The 17,500-nt window shown below is 38.9% G+C and overlaps 2 protein-coding genes across 2 annotated transcripts in view; one reads left to right on the top strand and one right to left on the bottom strand.

Annotated features, from left to right (window-relative positions):
- The window catches only part of ciao1 (cytosolic iron-sulfur assembly component 1), a 15,563-nt gene extending 8,492 nt beyond the window's left edge, over positions 1–7,071 (top strand). The window contains exons 5-7 of the mRNA XM_079827635.1: positions 564–759; positions 866–941; positions 6,627–7,071. Of these exons, the coding sequence (XP_079683761.1) occupies positions 564–759; positions 866–941; positions 6,627–6,873 (519 nt within the window). The 3' untranslated portion in view covers positions 6,874–7,071. The remainder of the gene's footprint in view (positions 1–563; positions 760–865; positions 942–6,626) is intronic.
- Positions 7,072–9,207: 2,136 nt separating this feature from the next.
- Positions 9,208–17,500, bottom strand: part of ufd1l (ubiquitin recognition factor in ER associated degradation 1) — an 11,137-nt gene continuing 2,844 nt past the window's right edge. Inside the window, exons 5-12 of the mRNA XM_079827314.1 lie at positions 15,676–15,806; positions 12,152–12,224; positions 12,012–12,080; positions 11,709–11,777; positions 11,578–11,625; positions 9,780–9,868; positions 9,618–9,699; positions 9,208–9,519 (exon numbers count right to left, since the gene is read on the bottom strand). Of these exons, the coding sequence (XP_079683440.1) occupies positions 9,445–9,519; positions 9,618–9,699; positions 9,780–9,868; positions 11,578–11,625; positions 11,709–11,777; positions 12,012–12,080; positions 12,152–12,224; positions 15,676–15,806 (636 nt within the window). The 3' untranslated portion in view covers positions 9,208–9,444. The remainder of the gene's footprint in view (positions 9,520–9,617; positions 9,700–9,779; positions 9,869–11,577; positions 11,626–11,708; positions 11,778–12,011; positions 12,081–12,151; positions 12,225–15,675; positions 15,807–17,500) is intronic.

The raw sequence follows: 17,500 nt of genomic DNA, 5'->3' as shown, positions 1-17,500 counted from the left end.
GCGAATCTCGCCGCCTCATTTGCGCGAATCGCGCCGCAGAATGCCATTTCGCGTCTCTGCATTGACTTAACATGTAAATCACTCGCGCGAATCGCGTCCGGTGTGAACGCACCATTAGAGAGCAATATATTACTTTAGGAGTGATCCTTGTCTTTTATTCTCACTGTAGTAAAATTTTAAATATCCTGGAAAATGATCGCTGAAAAAGAGTGGGAACCCTGATACTATTGCAGTGGCAGGAGCTCATTCAAGTTCAGATGAGGAGATAAAATATGCATTGTTACAACCGTCTAAAACATATTACTATATAAACATCGTAAAGTAAACACTGTCATCAGCATTAGTTCATAAACAACTAATGAAAATGACAGTTGATTTCCGTCATAGTTTTTGTCATCCAACACTTTAGTTATCGTCTCGTTTTCGTCAGTGAAAAAAGGTCGTTGACGAAAATTATTCGTCAACGAAATTAACACCTTGTTTAACCACTTAACGAAATGAACCACTTAACATCATCTGTCATGTTTTCAGACACACTCTAATGGTGAAACATGCTTTTGCAGCTTCTCGCATCCGCCAGTTATGACAACAAAGTGTGCATCTATAAAGAGGAAGATGATGACTGGGAGTGTAGAGCCACACTAGAGGGGCACGAATCCACTGTCTGGAGTCTGACCTTTGACCCAGAGGGACGGAGACTGGCATCTTGTAGCGATGATCGCACGGTGAAGATCTGGAAGGAGTCCGCGGCTGGAGATGGTGAGGCCATTCTGTGCCGTTTCTGTTGGTGTTTCGAATGTTTTGCTGGTTTTAAATGGTGTAGTCTCCATTTCCTGGGATGAGTTTGATGGTGGTTTGGTTGCAGGTTCATCGGACGAGTCCTGGAAGTGTATCTGCACCTTGTCTGGATTCCACGGGAGGACAGTATATGATATTGCATGGTAAGAAGATGCATGGGGTCATTTTGGTCTTAAATTCACCTTTCTTCAAATAAAGGCATTAAACTCTGGGGACATTTCCGCCTGGATTTGGCCGACTCAAATGTTAAAGCGTCCCACACACACACACACACACACTCACAGTGTCTCTAAATAAACAATACTGGTGTCATTTGACTGCTTAAACATTTTCCAGTGTTTTCTGTGATCTAGTGTTTACAGCCCAAACTGTCTGCAGGGTGCTAGAGCTCACAGGGCCTGAGTCACACACTTTCAACAATCAATTTATAACCAAACAATCTAAAAGCGCCTCTTTTTTGGGGATTTATTACAGCTCAGACAACACATACTCACATGTTCATCACTTTTAGCAGTGCTTTATGAAACTCCAGAGGGTTTCCTGTAAAATGACACCAGTGGTGTGTGTGTGTGTGTGTGTGTGTGTGTGTGTGTGTGTGTGTGTGTGTGTGTGTGTGTGTGTGTGTGTGTGTGTGTGTGTGTGTGTGTGTGTGTGTGTGTGTGTGTGTGTGTGTGTGTGTGTGTGTGTGTGTGTGTGTGTGTGTGTGTGTGTGTGTGTGTTTACATTTAACATTTAAAGCAGGGCTTAAAAACAGAAAAAAATATCAATGGTTCACTCCGAGCAGAATCGATATTTTAACGTTTCCGTTTTTGCGTTCCTCAATAAACATTACTGTTCCGAAAACGGTTTGATTAGAAAAAATACCGGTTAATAACGTTATTTTAATTTAGCCTATACTTTAAACAAATATGTATAAATAAAGACTTATTTTCACTCAATAATAATATAACGCATGATAATTAAACTTGAATATTTATTTCATAACATTTTTAAAACCACAACAGAAATACACGCATTAATTACAAAGTATAAACAGCGGGACAAATATTGAGCTGTTTTAATGGAGCGGAAAGTGGCCTCTATATTTCAGAAGAGTGATAACATTCTTTGTACATAACTTTTTTTTCAACACGACTTGTTTTAAAAATTGCATGAATAAAGAATAAATAAACTGGATAACCATTGCTCTTTTAATGCACCGTCAACTGCTAATTTCAAAGCAAACACTGCGCAACACTGCATCCCATAATCAAATTCAGTCAGCTAATAAAGCTTGATCATTTAATACAATATAACACCATTTAATACGAAGCATCAGCCGTCTATATAGAAAACATTGACCTGTCCTGTATTGGCAATCTGAAAGACTTTAGGACAAATGTTTGATAGATGCTAGTAGCCTGCTTGGATAGGCTTAAACGAAATCCACAAACTAGCCTAAATCAGACTATTTGAGCTTAAAGTCCGAACTGCTTATTTAAACGTACGAAAAGAATGTCCTGCAATACCTGCGCTTTCATTGATGAGCTCAGCGGGGAAAGAAATGTACTTGAGGCGTGTAAATGCGCGCTCATATTGACGGTAGATTCATAGATGATGGTGCGCATTTCACTCACGCTTGATCCGTCACATCACATGCTGCACTACTCTATTCATGATTGGTCACTGCCAAATTAAAATATTAAAGAGAACGATAAAATAACGTTATTAACCGGTTAATGGTCATTTCAAATTAATGTTTCTGTTCAGAACGATTCAAATTGATTTTGATTTCGTTTTCATTTTTGTTCCTCTTAAAATTTCGTTCGTTTCCGGTTTTCGTTTTCGTTCCTTGAACCGGTTCAGAGCCCTGATTTAAAGTATATACATGATGATGTCATTCCGGACCTTGAACCAGGTCCGCAGAGTTTAAGGGTTAGTTCACCCAAAAATTGGATAATTTTAATTTTTTGAGTGAACTATTCCATTAAAAAGGTTTAAAATGGGAGCAAAACATTCATATTCACGAATAGGGTTGGGTATCGTTTGGGTTTTTTTCGATTCCGGTGCCAAACTGATACTTTTAAAACGGTACCGGTGCCTAAACGGTGCCTGAAACGATACTTAAAAAAAAAAAAAGGCCACAAAACGAGGTGGATGACATTAAATGGCTTTTTATTTATTTATTTTTGATTTAAATTGAACCATTTATTAAAATTTTAATGTATACTTAAATGTATGAATATAAATAAATAAATACAAAACTCAATTTACTTATTTACAAATTATTATTGACTTATTTACAAATTCACAGTAAAACCTAAGCCACCTAACCCAACTACATCAAGCCTAATATAACTCTGAATAACAGTTACAGTAATAACAGCAGTCGTCTGTATTCTTGCTCTGCTACAAACCAGCTTCAGCTTCAGCTTTATTTTGAAATATGATCATATTCTCTGGCTAAATATTTTAGAACGCATCGCCTTAATGTTTCCATGGCGACGCGTTATGTTTCTCACATGACACACAGCAGCCGCAATAGCGCTGACAGCTCAGCTGTATCGGCTTTATTTCGCTTTTTCTTTTTATTCAAAATATTCACAAACTTCTTAACTGTGTCACGAACTATCTGATGTTCAAATGTGTTAGTGAATGTGTGTTTGTTGATCTATAAAGCGCAATGGGCGGCGCCATGTTAGTTTGCGCCTCAGAATCGGATCTGTCGGATTTACAACACTTGAGTTCATTCTCGTCTTACAAAATACATGAAAGTAAGTGACCAGTGAACTGGAAGAAGAATAGAGTGCACTATATAGTTACTGTATAATGTGCATGTATCTGATGTGAAAAAAACACGTAACGTTAGTCAAATTATAACGGTCTGAATGGATTGTCATTGCCGCTTTCATAGACATCAGTGTGTGTTTTTTGCTAGTAGCCTACTTATGAGCATTTAAATGTCTGAAACCTGAAATAAACATGATGTGGTTGAAAACACTGAATAGTTGTCATGAGTTGTGGTTGAAAACACTGAATAGTTGTGGTTGAAAACACTGAATAGTTGTCATGAGTTGTGGTTGAAAACACTGAATAGTTGTCATGAGATGTGGTTGAAAACACTGAATAGTTGTCATGAGTTGTGATGTTACCAGCGCTGAGCGTCTGTCTCTGGCTCAGCCAAAGCGCGAAAGAACGTTTGAATTTTGGCACCGAAATGAGGAACCGAAATCTGCGTTCTGATTCGGTCCGGTACATACCGGTTATAATATGGCACCGGGTTTCGTACCCAACCCTATTCACGAATAATCTTCGTCGACCTTCTTTCACTGACAAAAACGAGACGATAACTAAATAAAAACCAGTTTAGTATGACAAAAACTATGAGGAACATCTACTGTCATTTTCGTCAATTACCTTTTTCACATTTCCGGGTTAACTATTATAGCTGTGAATGAGAGAAAACATTAAATATTTTTTTTTTGTGTGCCCATTTGCTTAAATAGCAAAAGAAAAACGTCACAATAGTGATTTCACAACTTTCAAAAAGAGGGAAGAATAGAGTGAGATTGATAACGGCAGACAAAAGAGAGAAATATGTTCATTTTTACCATGACTCGCTGTATTATAAACACCCTCACAGCAGAGGCCACTTGTTTTTTGTAATTTGCTGAAAACGTAATAAAATACAAAGTATTAGTGTTATAAATGTACATAAATATTTTTAAAAAAAAAATAAAATACAAAAAACGTTGCGGGATTTGCGATATTGACCGTTAAAAAGCGTCATCACAGTCTGTGTAAAGGGTCTATGCGCTCATTTGAACTGTAACGGCGGGAAAACACGGCGCTGAGGCGCTTCCACAGTCTCACGCGACAGCTCCAGAGCGGCTCAATCAATCAATAACACACATTTATGACAGGTCATGTTTATGAACTAATGCTGAGGAATAATCACAATGTTTACTTTACCGTGTTTATATAGTAATATGATTCAGACGGTTGGAACGATGCATATTTATCTCCTCATCTGAACTTGAATGAGCCAGCGCAGACATTTCAAAATAAGAGTCCCGGTGTATTTCCAGCTTGTTTATAATTAAAAGTCACGCATTATATATACGATTACACAATAAACTGTGTTTAATTTCATTCCCATTTAATTCATAGTCAGGAGGAAAGACTAAAAACAGTATTTGACACATTATTCAATAAAGTATCATCAGAGAGTTCACTAAAACCATTAAAACATATTAATTACTTGAAATTAAATAATTAAATAAATCAACTTAAACTTATTTGAAGCTTTAGTTTAACCTGATATACTTACTAAAACAGAAATACAACATTATAAAAACTATATAGATGTTTTAAAAAACAAACAATAAAAGGGAATTGAGCTCTTTTGTGTATTTTTGCGCTACACAAACAGACAAAAACACAATTATGTCAGTTATGTCATGTATTCAGTGACAGTCGGTTATGTGACGCTTAAATGCTCAATTAATGCTTTACAATGAACTAAACTCATTAGATTTAGTCGACTAAAACTAGACTGAAACTAAAAACAGTTCAGGTGACTAAAATATGACTAAAACTAAATCAAAATAAACACTGAAATTAAGGGCTTAAATTGAATGTTTTCTCATTGTGTATTGTTTTAAAGTGAAGAGAAGGCGTCATTTCTGCATTCTAGTGATTGTGTGCAGAGCATGTTCGCTTAAACTTATTTCTTAAATGATCTTTAGTTGGTCTTAAAAAGTTCTTAAAGTCTTAAATATATACCCTATTATTTAACATGTATTCTTATTTCTGTGCCATAGTTATTATATTGATTAATAATAGATAATTAGCTAATCTGTGCGCTTTGTATATGTGCATTTCTGAAATGCATAACATGTACAAATCAATTTATCGTGAAAAGCGATATACAAATAAATTTGAATTTAATTTAAAGGGTTAGTTCACCCAAAAATGAAAATTCTGTCATTAATGACTGACCCTCATGTGGTTGGACACCCGTCAGACCTCCGTTCATCTTCAGACACAAATGAAGATATTTTAGTGTAAATCTGATGCTCTGAAAGGCCTCCATTGGCTCAACTTTACACTCTCAAGACCCTTAAAAGACACTAAAGACTAAAGTTACAAAGTCCATCTCACTACAGTGGCTCTACAATAACTTTATGAATCGGCGAGAATAGTTTTTGTGCGCAAAAAAAACCCTAAATAACGACTTATATAGTGATGACGATTTCAAAACCCGGCCTCATGAAGCTTCGAAGCGTTATGAATCAGTGAGTCGATTCAGCGGTTTGAAGCATTATGAATCAGTGAGTCGATTCAGCAGTTTGAATCACCAAATTTCAGCAGTTTGACACGCAATCCGAATCATGAATCGACTCACTGATTCATAACGCTTCGAAGCTTCATGATGCCGGGTTTTGAAATCGTCATCACTATATAAGTCGTTATTTAGGTTTTTTTGCGCACAAAAACTATTGTCGCCGATTCATAAAGTTATTGTAGAGCCGCTGTAGTGAGATGGACTTTGTAACTTTAGTCTTTAGTGTCTTTTAAGGGTCTTGAGAGTGTAAAGTTGAGCCAATGGAGGCCTTTCAGAGCATCAGATTTACACTAAAATATCTTCATTTGTGTCTGAAGATGAACGGAGGTCTGACGGGTGTCCAACCACATGAGGCTCAGTCATTAATGACAGAATTTTCATTTTTGGGTGAACTAACCCTTTAATTAAATTTCACTTTTATACAAGAAACCTCTTGAGATGGTTCAATGATGCGTGTCCACCATTTTGTGAGTAGAGAAGTGATGTTTGTGTTGTTGTTTAGGTGTGGTCTGACCGGTGCCTTGGCCACAGCGTGTGGCGATGATGGGGTCCGAGTGTTCAGAGAAGACCCGACGGCGGACCCAGAGCAGCCCATCTTCTTCCTGTCCGCACACATTCCCAAAGCACACAATCAGGACGTCAACTGTGTGTCCTGGAGCCCGACGGAGAAGGGCCTGCTCGCATCCTGCAGCGACAACGGAGAGTTCGCCATCTGGAAGTACAACTCCGAGAACTCCGCTGGGGAATGAACCGCCATCAGACTAAAGCTGAGCCAGTGGCATTGTGGGTCAGAACATTAGCTGATGGAGCGCTAAGGACAGTTCACCTCATCAGTGTTTGATGGGTCAGTAACTTTATTCTAGCTTTAGCTGTGGCTTACAGTACCTCCAGCAATGCTCATGTCATAAAACCATCCATTTGTATTGATATTAAATGCTTTAAAAGATTGTTTAGTGGATTCATCTTTAATGGTTCTGCGTTAACCCTCTGGGGTTCTTCATTTATGGGTCACACTCAGGACCTTCGGGTCAAAAATGACCCGAGATTCAAGTAAAATCAATTAAATATATTTTTGTTCAATAATATATATTTTTTTCTTTTTTTGTGTTTTGAGATCATTTTATGATTTATAATTAATATTTATGCAATACTTATGACCCATTTTTTCCCATTGAATATAATAAAAAATGTGTATATATATATATATTTTTTTTTATTATTATTTATTCGAGCTGTATTTCATTTTAGAGTCAAGCCTAGGCCTCATGAAAGCATTTTTTTAAATGAGATCTGTGCCATCCGGTGGACACATTGAGCATTTTTATCACGCAATAGCACATTTTTACCACTATAGTGCATCTTGCGTTTTATAAAAAAAATAAAATTAAATCGTAGCTTCATCGGAATGGTCCAAACTTGGTGATTTTATTGGTACTTGGTATATGAACACCTAAAAAAAATTGGGGACAGGATTTGAAAAGCCGAAGTGGTCGTAAAAAAAATATTCACACTCAGGACCTTCAGGTCAAAAATGTGCTATTTTTTTGGGTGTTCATATACCAAGTACCAATAAAGTCACCAAGTTTCAGACCATTCTGATGAAGCTACGATTAAAAAAAATTTTATAAAACGCTTCGGGTCATTTTTTACCCGAAGAACCCCAGAGGGTTAAAGGGACAGTTCACCCTAAAATGAAGGATTTTTTTCATCGTTTACTGCTATGGAAGTCATCAACTGTCTGATAACATGCTGTAAAATATCATCTGTGTTCAGTTTGGTCAAGTTGAGGACAGAATCTTCACTTTAGGGTGAACTATCCCTTTAAATCATATCGTGATGCACTCAGCGTTTGAGAAGGTTAAAAATAACGTAAAGCTTCCGTAAACAAAAATAAAAACGTTATTTGAGCTGTCAAGTTGTTTTTAGCAGTGAAATGATGTTAACATAATATTTAAAGCGCACCTATTGTGCAAAATTCAGTTTGAACATAAATGTGTGTGTACACGACCACCCTATAATGGTAAAAATCCACCCACTCCTTTTTTATTAACCCCCATAAATCAAAAGCAGTGTCTCAGAACCAAGCCCAGTTTCTCCCTCAGCCGATACTGAAGTGCCTTAAACTGCAGTTCATGGTCTGGCCACTAGAGGAGCAGAATCTCATTGAGCTCATGTTAAAATGGCCAACTTTACAGCAGAAGAACACATGTTTACAGTCTGGGACAAACTGTGCTTTTGGGCTCTACGGCTAATAATGACGACTGTGAGGGGGGGAATGTTTTTATAACTCATTCCTTTACATTATATAAAGCCTTAAAGCTGCATAATTAAGGGCGTGGCCACTTTGAGTGACAGGTGGATTGCCGTTTGTCTGCTGTCTGTCAGTCGTCACCTCAGCTCCGCCCACGTCCCGCCTCTTTGCCCATTTTCTGTTATCCGGGAGTGAAGCGCTGACAAGATGGCGACGGCCAGCTCGACCCGACTTTACACTTGAGAACTGCTCTTCAGATCCTATGAGTGACATCACGGACACTACGCCCATATTATTCCACAGTCTCATGGACTTAACGGGCACACGGCAGCCATTTTAAGTCCACAAGACCGAAAGTGACTATGAAGTGTGGCATTTGGGACAGGGCCATTATCATAACCAAACAGATGCATCATGTTTCAGTTTTCATGAGCTGTGAAGGCTCCGCCCTCTGGGGGCGGGGAGACACAGCTCATTTGCATTTAAAGGAGATGCACACAAAACAGCTCAAACCCCAAAATTGGCATTTTCAAAATGGTATATTAGATGATCTGTGAGGAATTGTGATCTGAAACTTCACACACACTCTGAAGACACCCAAGACTTATATTACATCTTGTAAAAGGAGGTATAATAGATCCCCTTTACAGTCTTTGGCTATACTTGCGTGCGTGTTGATTATTTTCTGTGGTAACTGACAGCATGTCAAGTTGTAATTGTCACGGTACGTTCCTTTAATATAAACAAGAGAGTCTATTGTCATATGAACGGATGCCAATAGCATCAGATATGAAGCAAAACTCCTCCTAGAGTCCTAAAGAACGAGTCTGAGGAATAGCAAGGTAATCTTTATTTAAATTATTTGAAGTATAAATGTGTTTGGTCAGTGGTTTGTGTTTCCTAATGTATGAAAGGGGGATTCTGTAATGCCAAATCATTGTAAAACTACAGTTGTAATGTACAGAGAAACATCAGGAACATCCGCCAGGTGCATGTTGGGTATGTGGTAACCAGACAGCAGGTGTGTGTGTGTGTGTGTGTGTGTGTGTGTGTGTGTGTGTGTGTGTAATCAGGGCTTTCTGCCCTTTTTGCGCAGGGACTGTCCTTCCCCGGAGAACGCGATGAAGTTAGCGGCCATGTCATCCTGCAAACAAGAATATATGATTAGACAAGAGATCCGCGGCTAACGCTAATTGTGCCGACCTAACCCGAAATATTTTTCGCCCAGTAATTTTCACTCACAATGTCAAATTTGCGGGGCTGTTGTCTTGAGTTTCGGATGAAGGTGATCCTCCCGACTTTGAATTCGTAGTTAGGAATTCCTCTGTGGATTAAAAAACAGCCCTTATTAAAGTGTCCAGTTGAACTGGGAATTAAGAGTTCTGTGTCCGATGGAGGCCGTACCGTTTGATGTCACTGGGATCGAGGGGAGCTGGACTGGGCTCGATGCCTTTCGTCTTCCCATCTAGACGATTCCCAGAACCTGTGAAGGCCTGTGGAGAGAAACCGGAAGTAAAGACACCAAGTCTTAACAACTTGTCAAGGTAACATTTGATTTCATAACATGAGTTAAAGCTGCACTATGTAACTTTTGTTCAGTAAATATCCAAACACCTCTAGGCCAGTGTTATATATCTTACTTACAATATCCCAAACTATGTGTAAATGGTGAGATGCTATTTTACCCGAGACGTGTGAGGGCGTGGCCTGTCGATGACATCATATCCGCGTTAGTTTGCGGTTTTATTCTGCAGGAGCGCTTTCCTCTCGCTCACTTTTCATTTACGTTGAAAAGTGAACAGGACACAAGATGCATAATGTCAGAAGACGGGGGTCTTCAATAAGTTCAATAACACTTCAATGCGTTTTGTTGAAAGCCGTTCTTTAAAGTGAATTTCGTTTTGTATAAATTGTATCTTAATTTGAATCTATGTTTAATCAACCAAATTGCCCGGATTTAATAAATAATAAGCAAATAGTATAGCCTATAACAGACAATGACATGGAGGCGGCCGCGCTTTGTAAACAGCGGTTTAAATGAACAACTAGAAAAGAAAAAAAAAAAACTTTAGTCAGGGGCAGCCCTAACTATGTATTTCAGATAGTCACAATATGACCTCATGTATGTTTTAAAAACATAATTCAACATATAAATAATACTTCTTAATGGGCCACTTAAAATGTTTATTACAAATTCATTATTAAATGTTAAAAATGAATAAAAATTTGCATTGCATTTGCAATCCTTTGCAGCCCCCCCACTTCCCGCACCCCTTAGACATGCTACTTTAAACATTTATTAACACCAGTCGAGGTGTGGATTGAGGTAGGCCTGCTATTTTTATATGATGAAAAAAAGTAGTTTGACAGGAAAAAAACTATTCCGGTTCTTCAAAGCTTCAAACGGATTCAGTGTATTTTTGTTTTATCTTAATTTGTTAATTATTTAAGTGAAAAATATTTAGTGTAGGCCTATTTATTTTATGCTTTTTATTAGGGCTGTCAAAAGATTAATCGCATCCAAAATAAAAGTTTGTGTTTACATAATATATGTGTGTGTACTCAGTTAATTATTATTTATATATAAATACACACACATTCATGTGTATATTTAATAAATATTTGCATGTATAAACATTTATATAATCTATAATATATATAAATATTAATGTTTTATATATATAAATATTTTTTTTCTTAAATATATACATGCTTGTGTGTGTATTTATATATAAATAATAATTAACAGAGTACACACACATATATTATGTAAACACAAACTTTTATTTTGGATGCGATTAATCGCGATTAGCCCTACTTTTTATTTATATTATTGAGTTTTTCTCTGTTGTCAGAAACGCTGCAGGTGCGTGAACATGTGATAATGTGCAGGTTCTGATGTTGTTGTTGGGCTGTTCTGTATGCTGACGTTTGCACAGTAAAATAAACCCGTGGAAAAAAAGTGTCTTTTTAACGTGTCACAGACACCCTTCAATTGTATATTTATTTGATGCCAATTTATAATCTTATCAGTTAACGGTTAATAATCGGATAATGAGCGGGAAAATTAACCGTTTTGAGCATCCCTAGACCACATGACCCAAGAGTCAAACGTGACGTCATCAAACTCCGCCTTTGTTTTGAACAGGCGACCTCTAGCGGACGGAAAACTTACACAGTGCAGCTTTAAATCATGACTTACTCTGAAGCCCAGGTCCACGTCGTAGCTACTGGGATCGGTTTCTTCTTCCTACAGCAGAATGACAAACACAGGATCAGAAACAACACTTAAGGGAATGAGTTATAGTGTGTCTATGAGCTGTCCAATCATACGTCTGGTTCTTCAGGATGCTGCATGTGTCTCTCCGGCTCTTTATACCCAAGAGGAGCATCGAAGTCCACCTGATGGACAAAAACAGTCATTAGAGAGACAGAGGCATTATATAATCCTTTTGAAGGGTCTCTTATGTGATCAGAAATACAGTAAAATAGCAATATTGTGAGATAATAACTACAGGTTGAATGCATCTTTGCTGAACAGAAGTATTAACTGATGCTGCCGAGCCCAAGCGTTTGATCAGTCGGGTTAGGTGAGTTTATATAGTGTGTAAACTGTGAATAAATAAGCATCCCTACATTCATATCACACTCAATGATGGACACAGCCTTGTCTGGTTTGGTCTCCATGACCCGTAACTCGTAGACCTGGAAGACAGACAGGTTTAGTGAATCAGGGTTAGACACAGAAATCATTACATTGAGTGCCAGACCATCACCTTCTCATTATAACTGATGGCGATCACGTCTCCTGTGGTCAAACAGGCAAAATTCCTCAAAGCATTCTCTAATCTGGAAGAAAGAGGAAACGTTGAGATATTAGCTGATGTAATGTAAACATATATATTTGAGTTTTTAGGGTGTGTTCACGTATGAGTTCGGTTCGGAACAAAAAACAACAGAACATTTAGTCCTGGTCCGCTTAGCGTTCACATTGGCATTTTAATACCGTAAATCAACATGCTAACCAAACCTACTAATTTCCACTGTATTACAAATAAATACTTTGATAATTCAGGGCTCCAGACTAACATTAGAGAGCAATGGCACCAGCGCTGGAGGAAAATGTATCATAAGGTTCATTTAATCATAACGTTACTATTGTACTATTGCATTTTGTTAATAAGAGCAGTTACTAATAATAGTACATGTTTGTTTATTGGAAGAAAAAAAAACTTTTATTAACAACAGTAATGTGCAAAAACCTAATTTCTATAAGGAAAATTGTAATATTCCACTCTTATTAAATGTACTATTATTCTGCTATAGTATCACACTGAACTAAAAGGAGCACTCTTGTTTTCTGTGTAATCCAGTCACGATTTGAAGCAAAGTTTTAGTTTTTCATGAGACTATACTTTTTTCCATATATTAAGGAGTGGAAATGTCTAATAAGTCAAATAAGTGCTCCTATGCCGCCACCTACTGGTTATAGTGGTTTTGTTTGTTTTTTCTGCCATAAAGTGGCCAGCACCTTTACACTTTTAGTTTTACAAATCATCATATGAAAAATAATATTAAAATTGGATAATATTTAGAGCTTTGAAGTGCTGGAAAAAGTGTGAAACACTTGAAAAGTGCTTGAGTTTCACTCTCAAAAGGTCGTACGAACCCTGAGATGAATAATGGAAAAAAATCATTTGACAATTTCTTCCACAATACCATGGGGTGTTCCTACATTAAATCAGTGGTGAATGTTTATGATTTGTGGACTGAAATGACTGTTTCAGATGTCTGAGATCTGTGGTTTATAACAGAGGTCTCGCAGTAGCGATGTTATTAATACTGAGGTGAACTCAAACGCTTTCTCACTAGATCTCTGTCTATTATTGCTCCGAGTTGAGAAACGAGAAGTGCGGTTACGTTCCGCTTTCCTTCTGTTTGCCGTCTGATGTTTCTCACATGTAACAGAAATGGCAGCTCTCATCAGTTGAGCACCAGTGCGACCTCCAACCAAATTCAGTCGCACCAGCGGGAAAAAAGGTCGCAAAATGCAACCATTTATGTGCCGTTCACACCGGACGCGATTCACGCAAATAATTTGCGCTAATCGCGCGAAGGTGGACGCGTGCACATTTTGAGTTTACTCGCGCGTGATATTCACTGCACAACAGACGCAAATTCGCGTCATGGGCGGGGCTTCCGCCAGCGGCTCGTCTCGTTGAGAAATGGCTGACGTGGGCTGTGTTTACATGTCTTTTTTTTGTTAAAATCTACTGTTAATGTGTGACAAAACGTAGTTTTAAGACTTTTTCAGTCGATAATGTAGTTGTTTAAAGCTCAAATCAGTGGTTTATTTATATAAAGAGTGCCTATTTGAACATGTGATCTGCCGTTTTGGGAGTTGTGAGCTCCAGTGGATCAGCGGCGCTCATTAACCCGGTGAGAGCAGCCTTTCCTCAGCCAGTTCTTCTGCCGCTGCTCTGATGTCTCTGTGGCGTCTCGAGCTATAATTCGTCTTGTAACGGCCGATCTTTGCTCTCATGGATCTATAATGCGAATCGTTTAGGCTGAGGGCAAAGAGAAGTTTCATTACTTTATATTTTTAGGCTATAACTGTACGTTGCAGTTGTAACGTTAGCCTACTAGCACTGACTTTGAATGTTTGACTGCATTGTTTGCTTTATTTCATGTATAGCTTGTTAAACATTACTTATACTTTTGTATTATTGATCATACATAAACTTGCATTTAACAAAAAGAGACTGGGTTGTGTTTCATGTCATTTAATGTTATCACAGTGATAATCATATTGTCTGAAACAAGCCTGTAGTGCTCCTGTCAGAAACTGAAGCTTCCGCGCCTCGATCGCCCCCCGGTGGCCAATCCCAGTATAGCTCCTAAACCCCACCCCTCCATGTATTTGAATGGGCGCGAGACACACTAAACAATTTAATTACACTTCAAATAATTGTTTCCTAAAGATGGTTTCTGTCATTTTAGGCAGTTTTTATTACAATAATTTCATTTCAAGTGTTCGTTTTTTAAATAAGTTTAGTTTTAGTGAGTTATTTGATGCTATAAAAACGGGGGGTGTGACGTCATGATTGACAGCTGAGATTGACGGCTTCTCTGAGTGAAGTTGTCACTGAGGCACTAACAGACTTTTTTCTGGATTTTTGGGAGGAGATTGGAGCTTTAGCTTTAATTTCTACATTTCCATAACTTTATTTCACACCAACATAATGAATTGTTCTGCATCTGTGAGAGTGTGGGCGGGCTTTTGATAATCGCGCCTCTACTTCCTGTTCTCTACTGCGCAGACTCGGTCCCAAGATGTCAGCGCCGTGACTTTGATCAGCGGAAGTCAATGAAGTCGCGTCGTCCATATTTTTTTACGGTCTATGGTCTGAACCAGATATTAATATACAGATTTTCTCCTCATTGTTGTCACTACTAGAGCAAGCTCCTGATTGGTTAACGCGGCGCGAAATATCCGCCAAAGTTCAGATTTTTCAACTTAAGTGATTCGCACGAATCGCGCATTCAAAACGCTCAATTTGCGTCCTTCGCACCGCGCCGCAGAATGCCATTTCGCGTCTCTGCATTGATTTAACATGTAAATCACTCGCGCGAATTGCGTCCGGTGTGAACGCACCATTAGTCTCAGTCTGGAGCCCTGCATTACATAAAGCCTTAAAGTTCAGCATAATTAAGGGCGTGGCCACTTTGAGTGACAGGTGGATTGCCGTTTGTCTGCTGTCTGTTAGTCGTCACCTCAGCTCCGCCCACGTCCCGCCTCTTTGCCCATTCTCTGTTATCCGGGAGTGAAGCGCTGACAAGATGGCGACGGCCAGCTCGACCCGACTTTACACTTCAGAACTCTCTTCAGATCCTATGAGTGACATCACGGACACTACGGCCATATTATTCCACAGTCTGCGCTCGCTAAATATGATGGTATATAGACTCATGAAGAGCTTATAAATGTGTGAAGGAGTCAAAACAGTGTCTCACACACACACACACACACACGCACAGATCTGCTACGAGGAGACGCGGTTTTGACGCCTGTACTGAACTCTTGATGAGCAGCATCACGACTATAACGAGAAAAAGCCGGTCATTCTCTCATCTTGTGACATCATGTCCTGTTTTTGGTTTGTTTACATGCGTTTGGTCCGTGTTGTGTTCATATTTCAGTTGAACCGCACCAGATTCGCTTGGCAGCGAGACCTGCAATCGCACCAGGGTTTGTTTTGAGCGTGAACACACTCTAAAGGGGCGTGTCATGTTAGCATACACAGCTTTAGGATTGGTGATGTCCAGGAAGTCTGGACTCTGCGGCTGGAATTTGGAGTATGTGGCCACCATGAGATTGACGCTCTCCACCTGGACCAAACCGCCCTCCTCCAACAGCAGGTTCTGCATCATCTGAAAACACAACAGAACATGCTCAACACGGACTGGACTGAGCCTGAGGCCGAGGCCCAGAGCCCGGCTGCAGAAAGTACCTTCAGTTTTTATGACACTTAAGGGGCGATTTCCCCTTACCTAAGAGAATAACTCAAGGGTGCTGCATATAATCTCTTAAACGCTTCTCTTAGGTAAGGGAAACATTTCAGTGTTTCACGACAGCGATCCTGGATTCACTTGTTGCCATAGATACGCAAAACACACACTAATGCTAAGTTCACACCAAACGTGAAGAGAGCGTCAAATTCACGTCTAGTTTAACGCTTGAACTTTGAATGCATTCGCGCGTCCAAAGCGAGATGGACAGGCGTATAAAGCGAGAGTTTGAAGAGAAATTGACGCGCGTCCTTTTGCGCTTTTCATAGTGGTTGTGTGCGGCCGCGAAATTGAAAAATACTACTATTATTGTGTCACGAAATGTAGTTTTAAGAGTTGTTCAGTCGAGAATGAAGTTGTTTAAAGCTCAAATCTGTGGTTTATTTGTAAAGACAGCGCCTATTTAAAAATGTTGAGATCCCGCCTGGAACAGCCTCACCTCGGCTAGTCCTCCTGACTTTTGCCGCTGGTAAACGAGACATGTTTAAATTCACAATCTATAGCTTCGGTTCTATTATATGAAACATATAAAGACATTAATGACTTGTAATAACGTCAAATTACTTCTTTAATTATGTGAGTTTTTCTTCATCTCATTCAGAAATGTACGCGTGACTGCAAGTGTTCAGTGTCAGTGGTTGCGATGTCTGATGCTCAAATCGGTGTATTCTTGCAACAATTTTTCATCGCTAAGATGGTCCAAAGGGTTCTCCCTATCCCTAAAAATTCTTCTTGGCACATAATGATCTTCAGCTGGTTCATAAATTCAGCCATGTCGTCTTATTTTTGTTCGCTTTACTCTTAAGGTTACGATTTCCAAACCTTAAGTTACACTTCGGGAAATGACCGTTAAGAGGTTTTACGCAACACTTAACGCTTTTTAAGGGATTACTGAAGTGAAAAAACAGCATTTAAGGGGAATTCTAAGTGTTTATGACGTTTCACTTAAAGAAACCCTTAAGGGTTGTTTTCTGCAACACCCTTAGGTTTAAGGGAAACATAAGTGCGAACTTAAAGGGGTGTTTTTTTTTCTAGGTTTGGTTGTGTTTATGGGGCGCAGTATAACATGTCTTAATACTTCTTTTTTTTTAAATGCCGTATTTTTCTTATATTTGACCTTTATTCCACACCGCTGTCTCCACTGTCCTTTGAACGGCTCGTTTGCTTCCTGCTTCTCCCTCTGAAAAACGCAATGGTCTTAGATTGATCAGATGGCCAAATATAGTTTGTAGTTCTGCAACAGCTCTCTCTCTTTCATAATGACTGCGGCGTGGCCCCGCCCACTTTGTTGCGTGTTCGCGGGGGCAGTGTTTGTTAATAGCAGGTGTTTATGATGTTACCAACCCGGGAAGAAGCTTGTTGTAGTCCAAACCGGCCATTTTTGTAGGCAATAAACTGCCATAACTTTAAAAGACAATATCTCCGTTTGCATTGAACTTTCAGCGCTGTAACTTTGCAGATACTGTTAATGCTCAGGCAGCAACATTACACACTAACTAAAGTTTAAAAAAGTGAAATCGCATGCAACGGACGATTACACTTAAAGGGTTAGTTCA

This window comes from Gobio gobio (genome assembly GCF_949357685.1).
Source record: "Gobio gobio genome assembly, chromosome: 10".
NCBI lineage: Eukaryota > Metazoa > Chordata > Actinopteri > Cypriniformes > Gobionidae > Gobio > Gobio gobio.
Note: the sequence above shows the minus strand (reverse complement) of the source record. Positions and strands in the feature narration are given on the sequence as shown.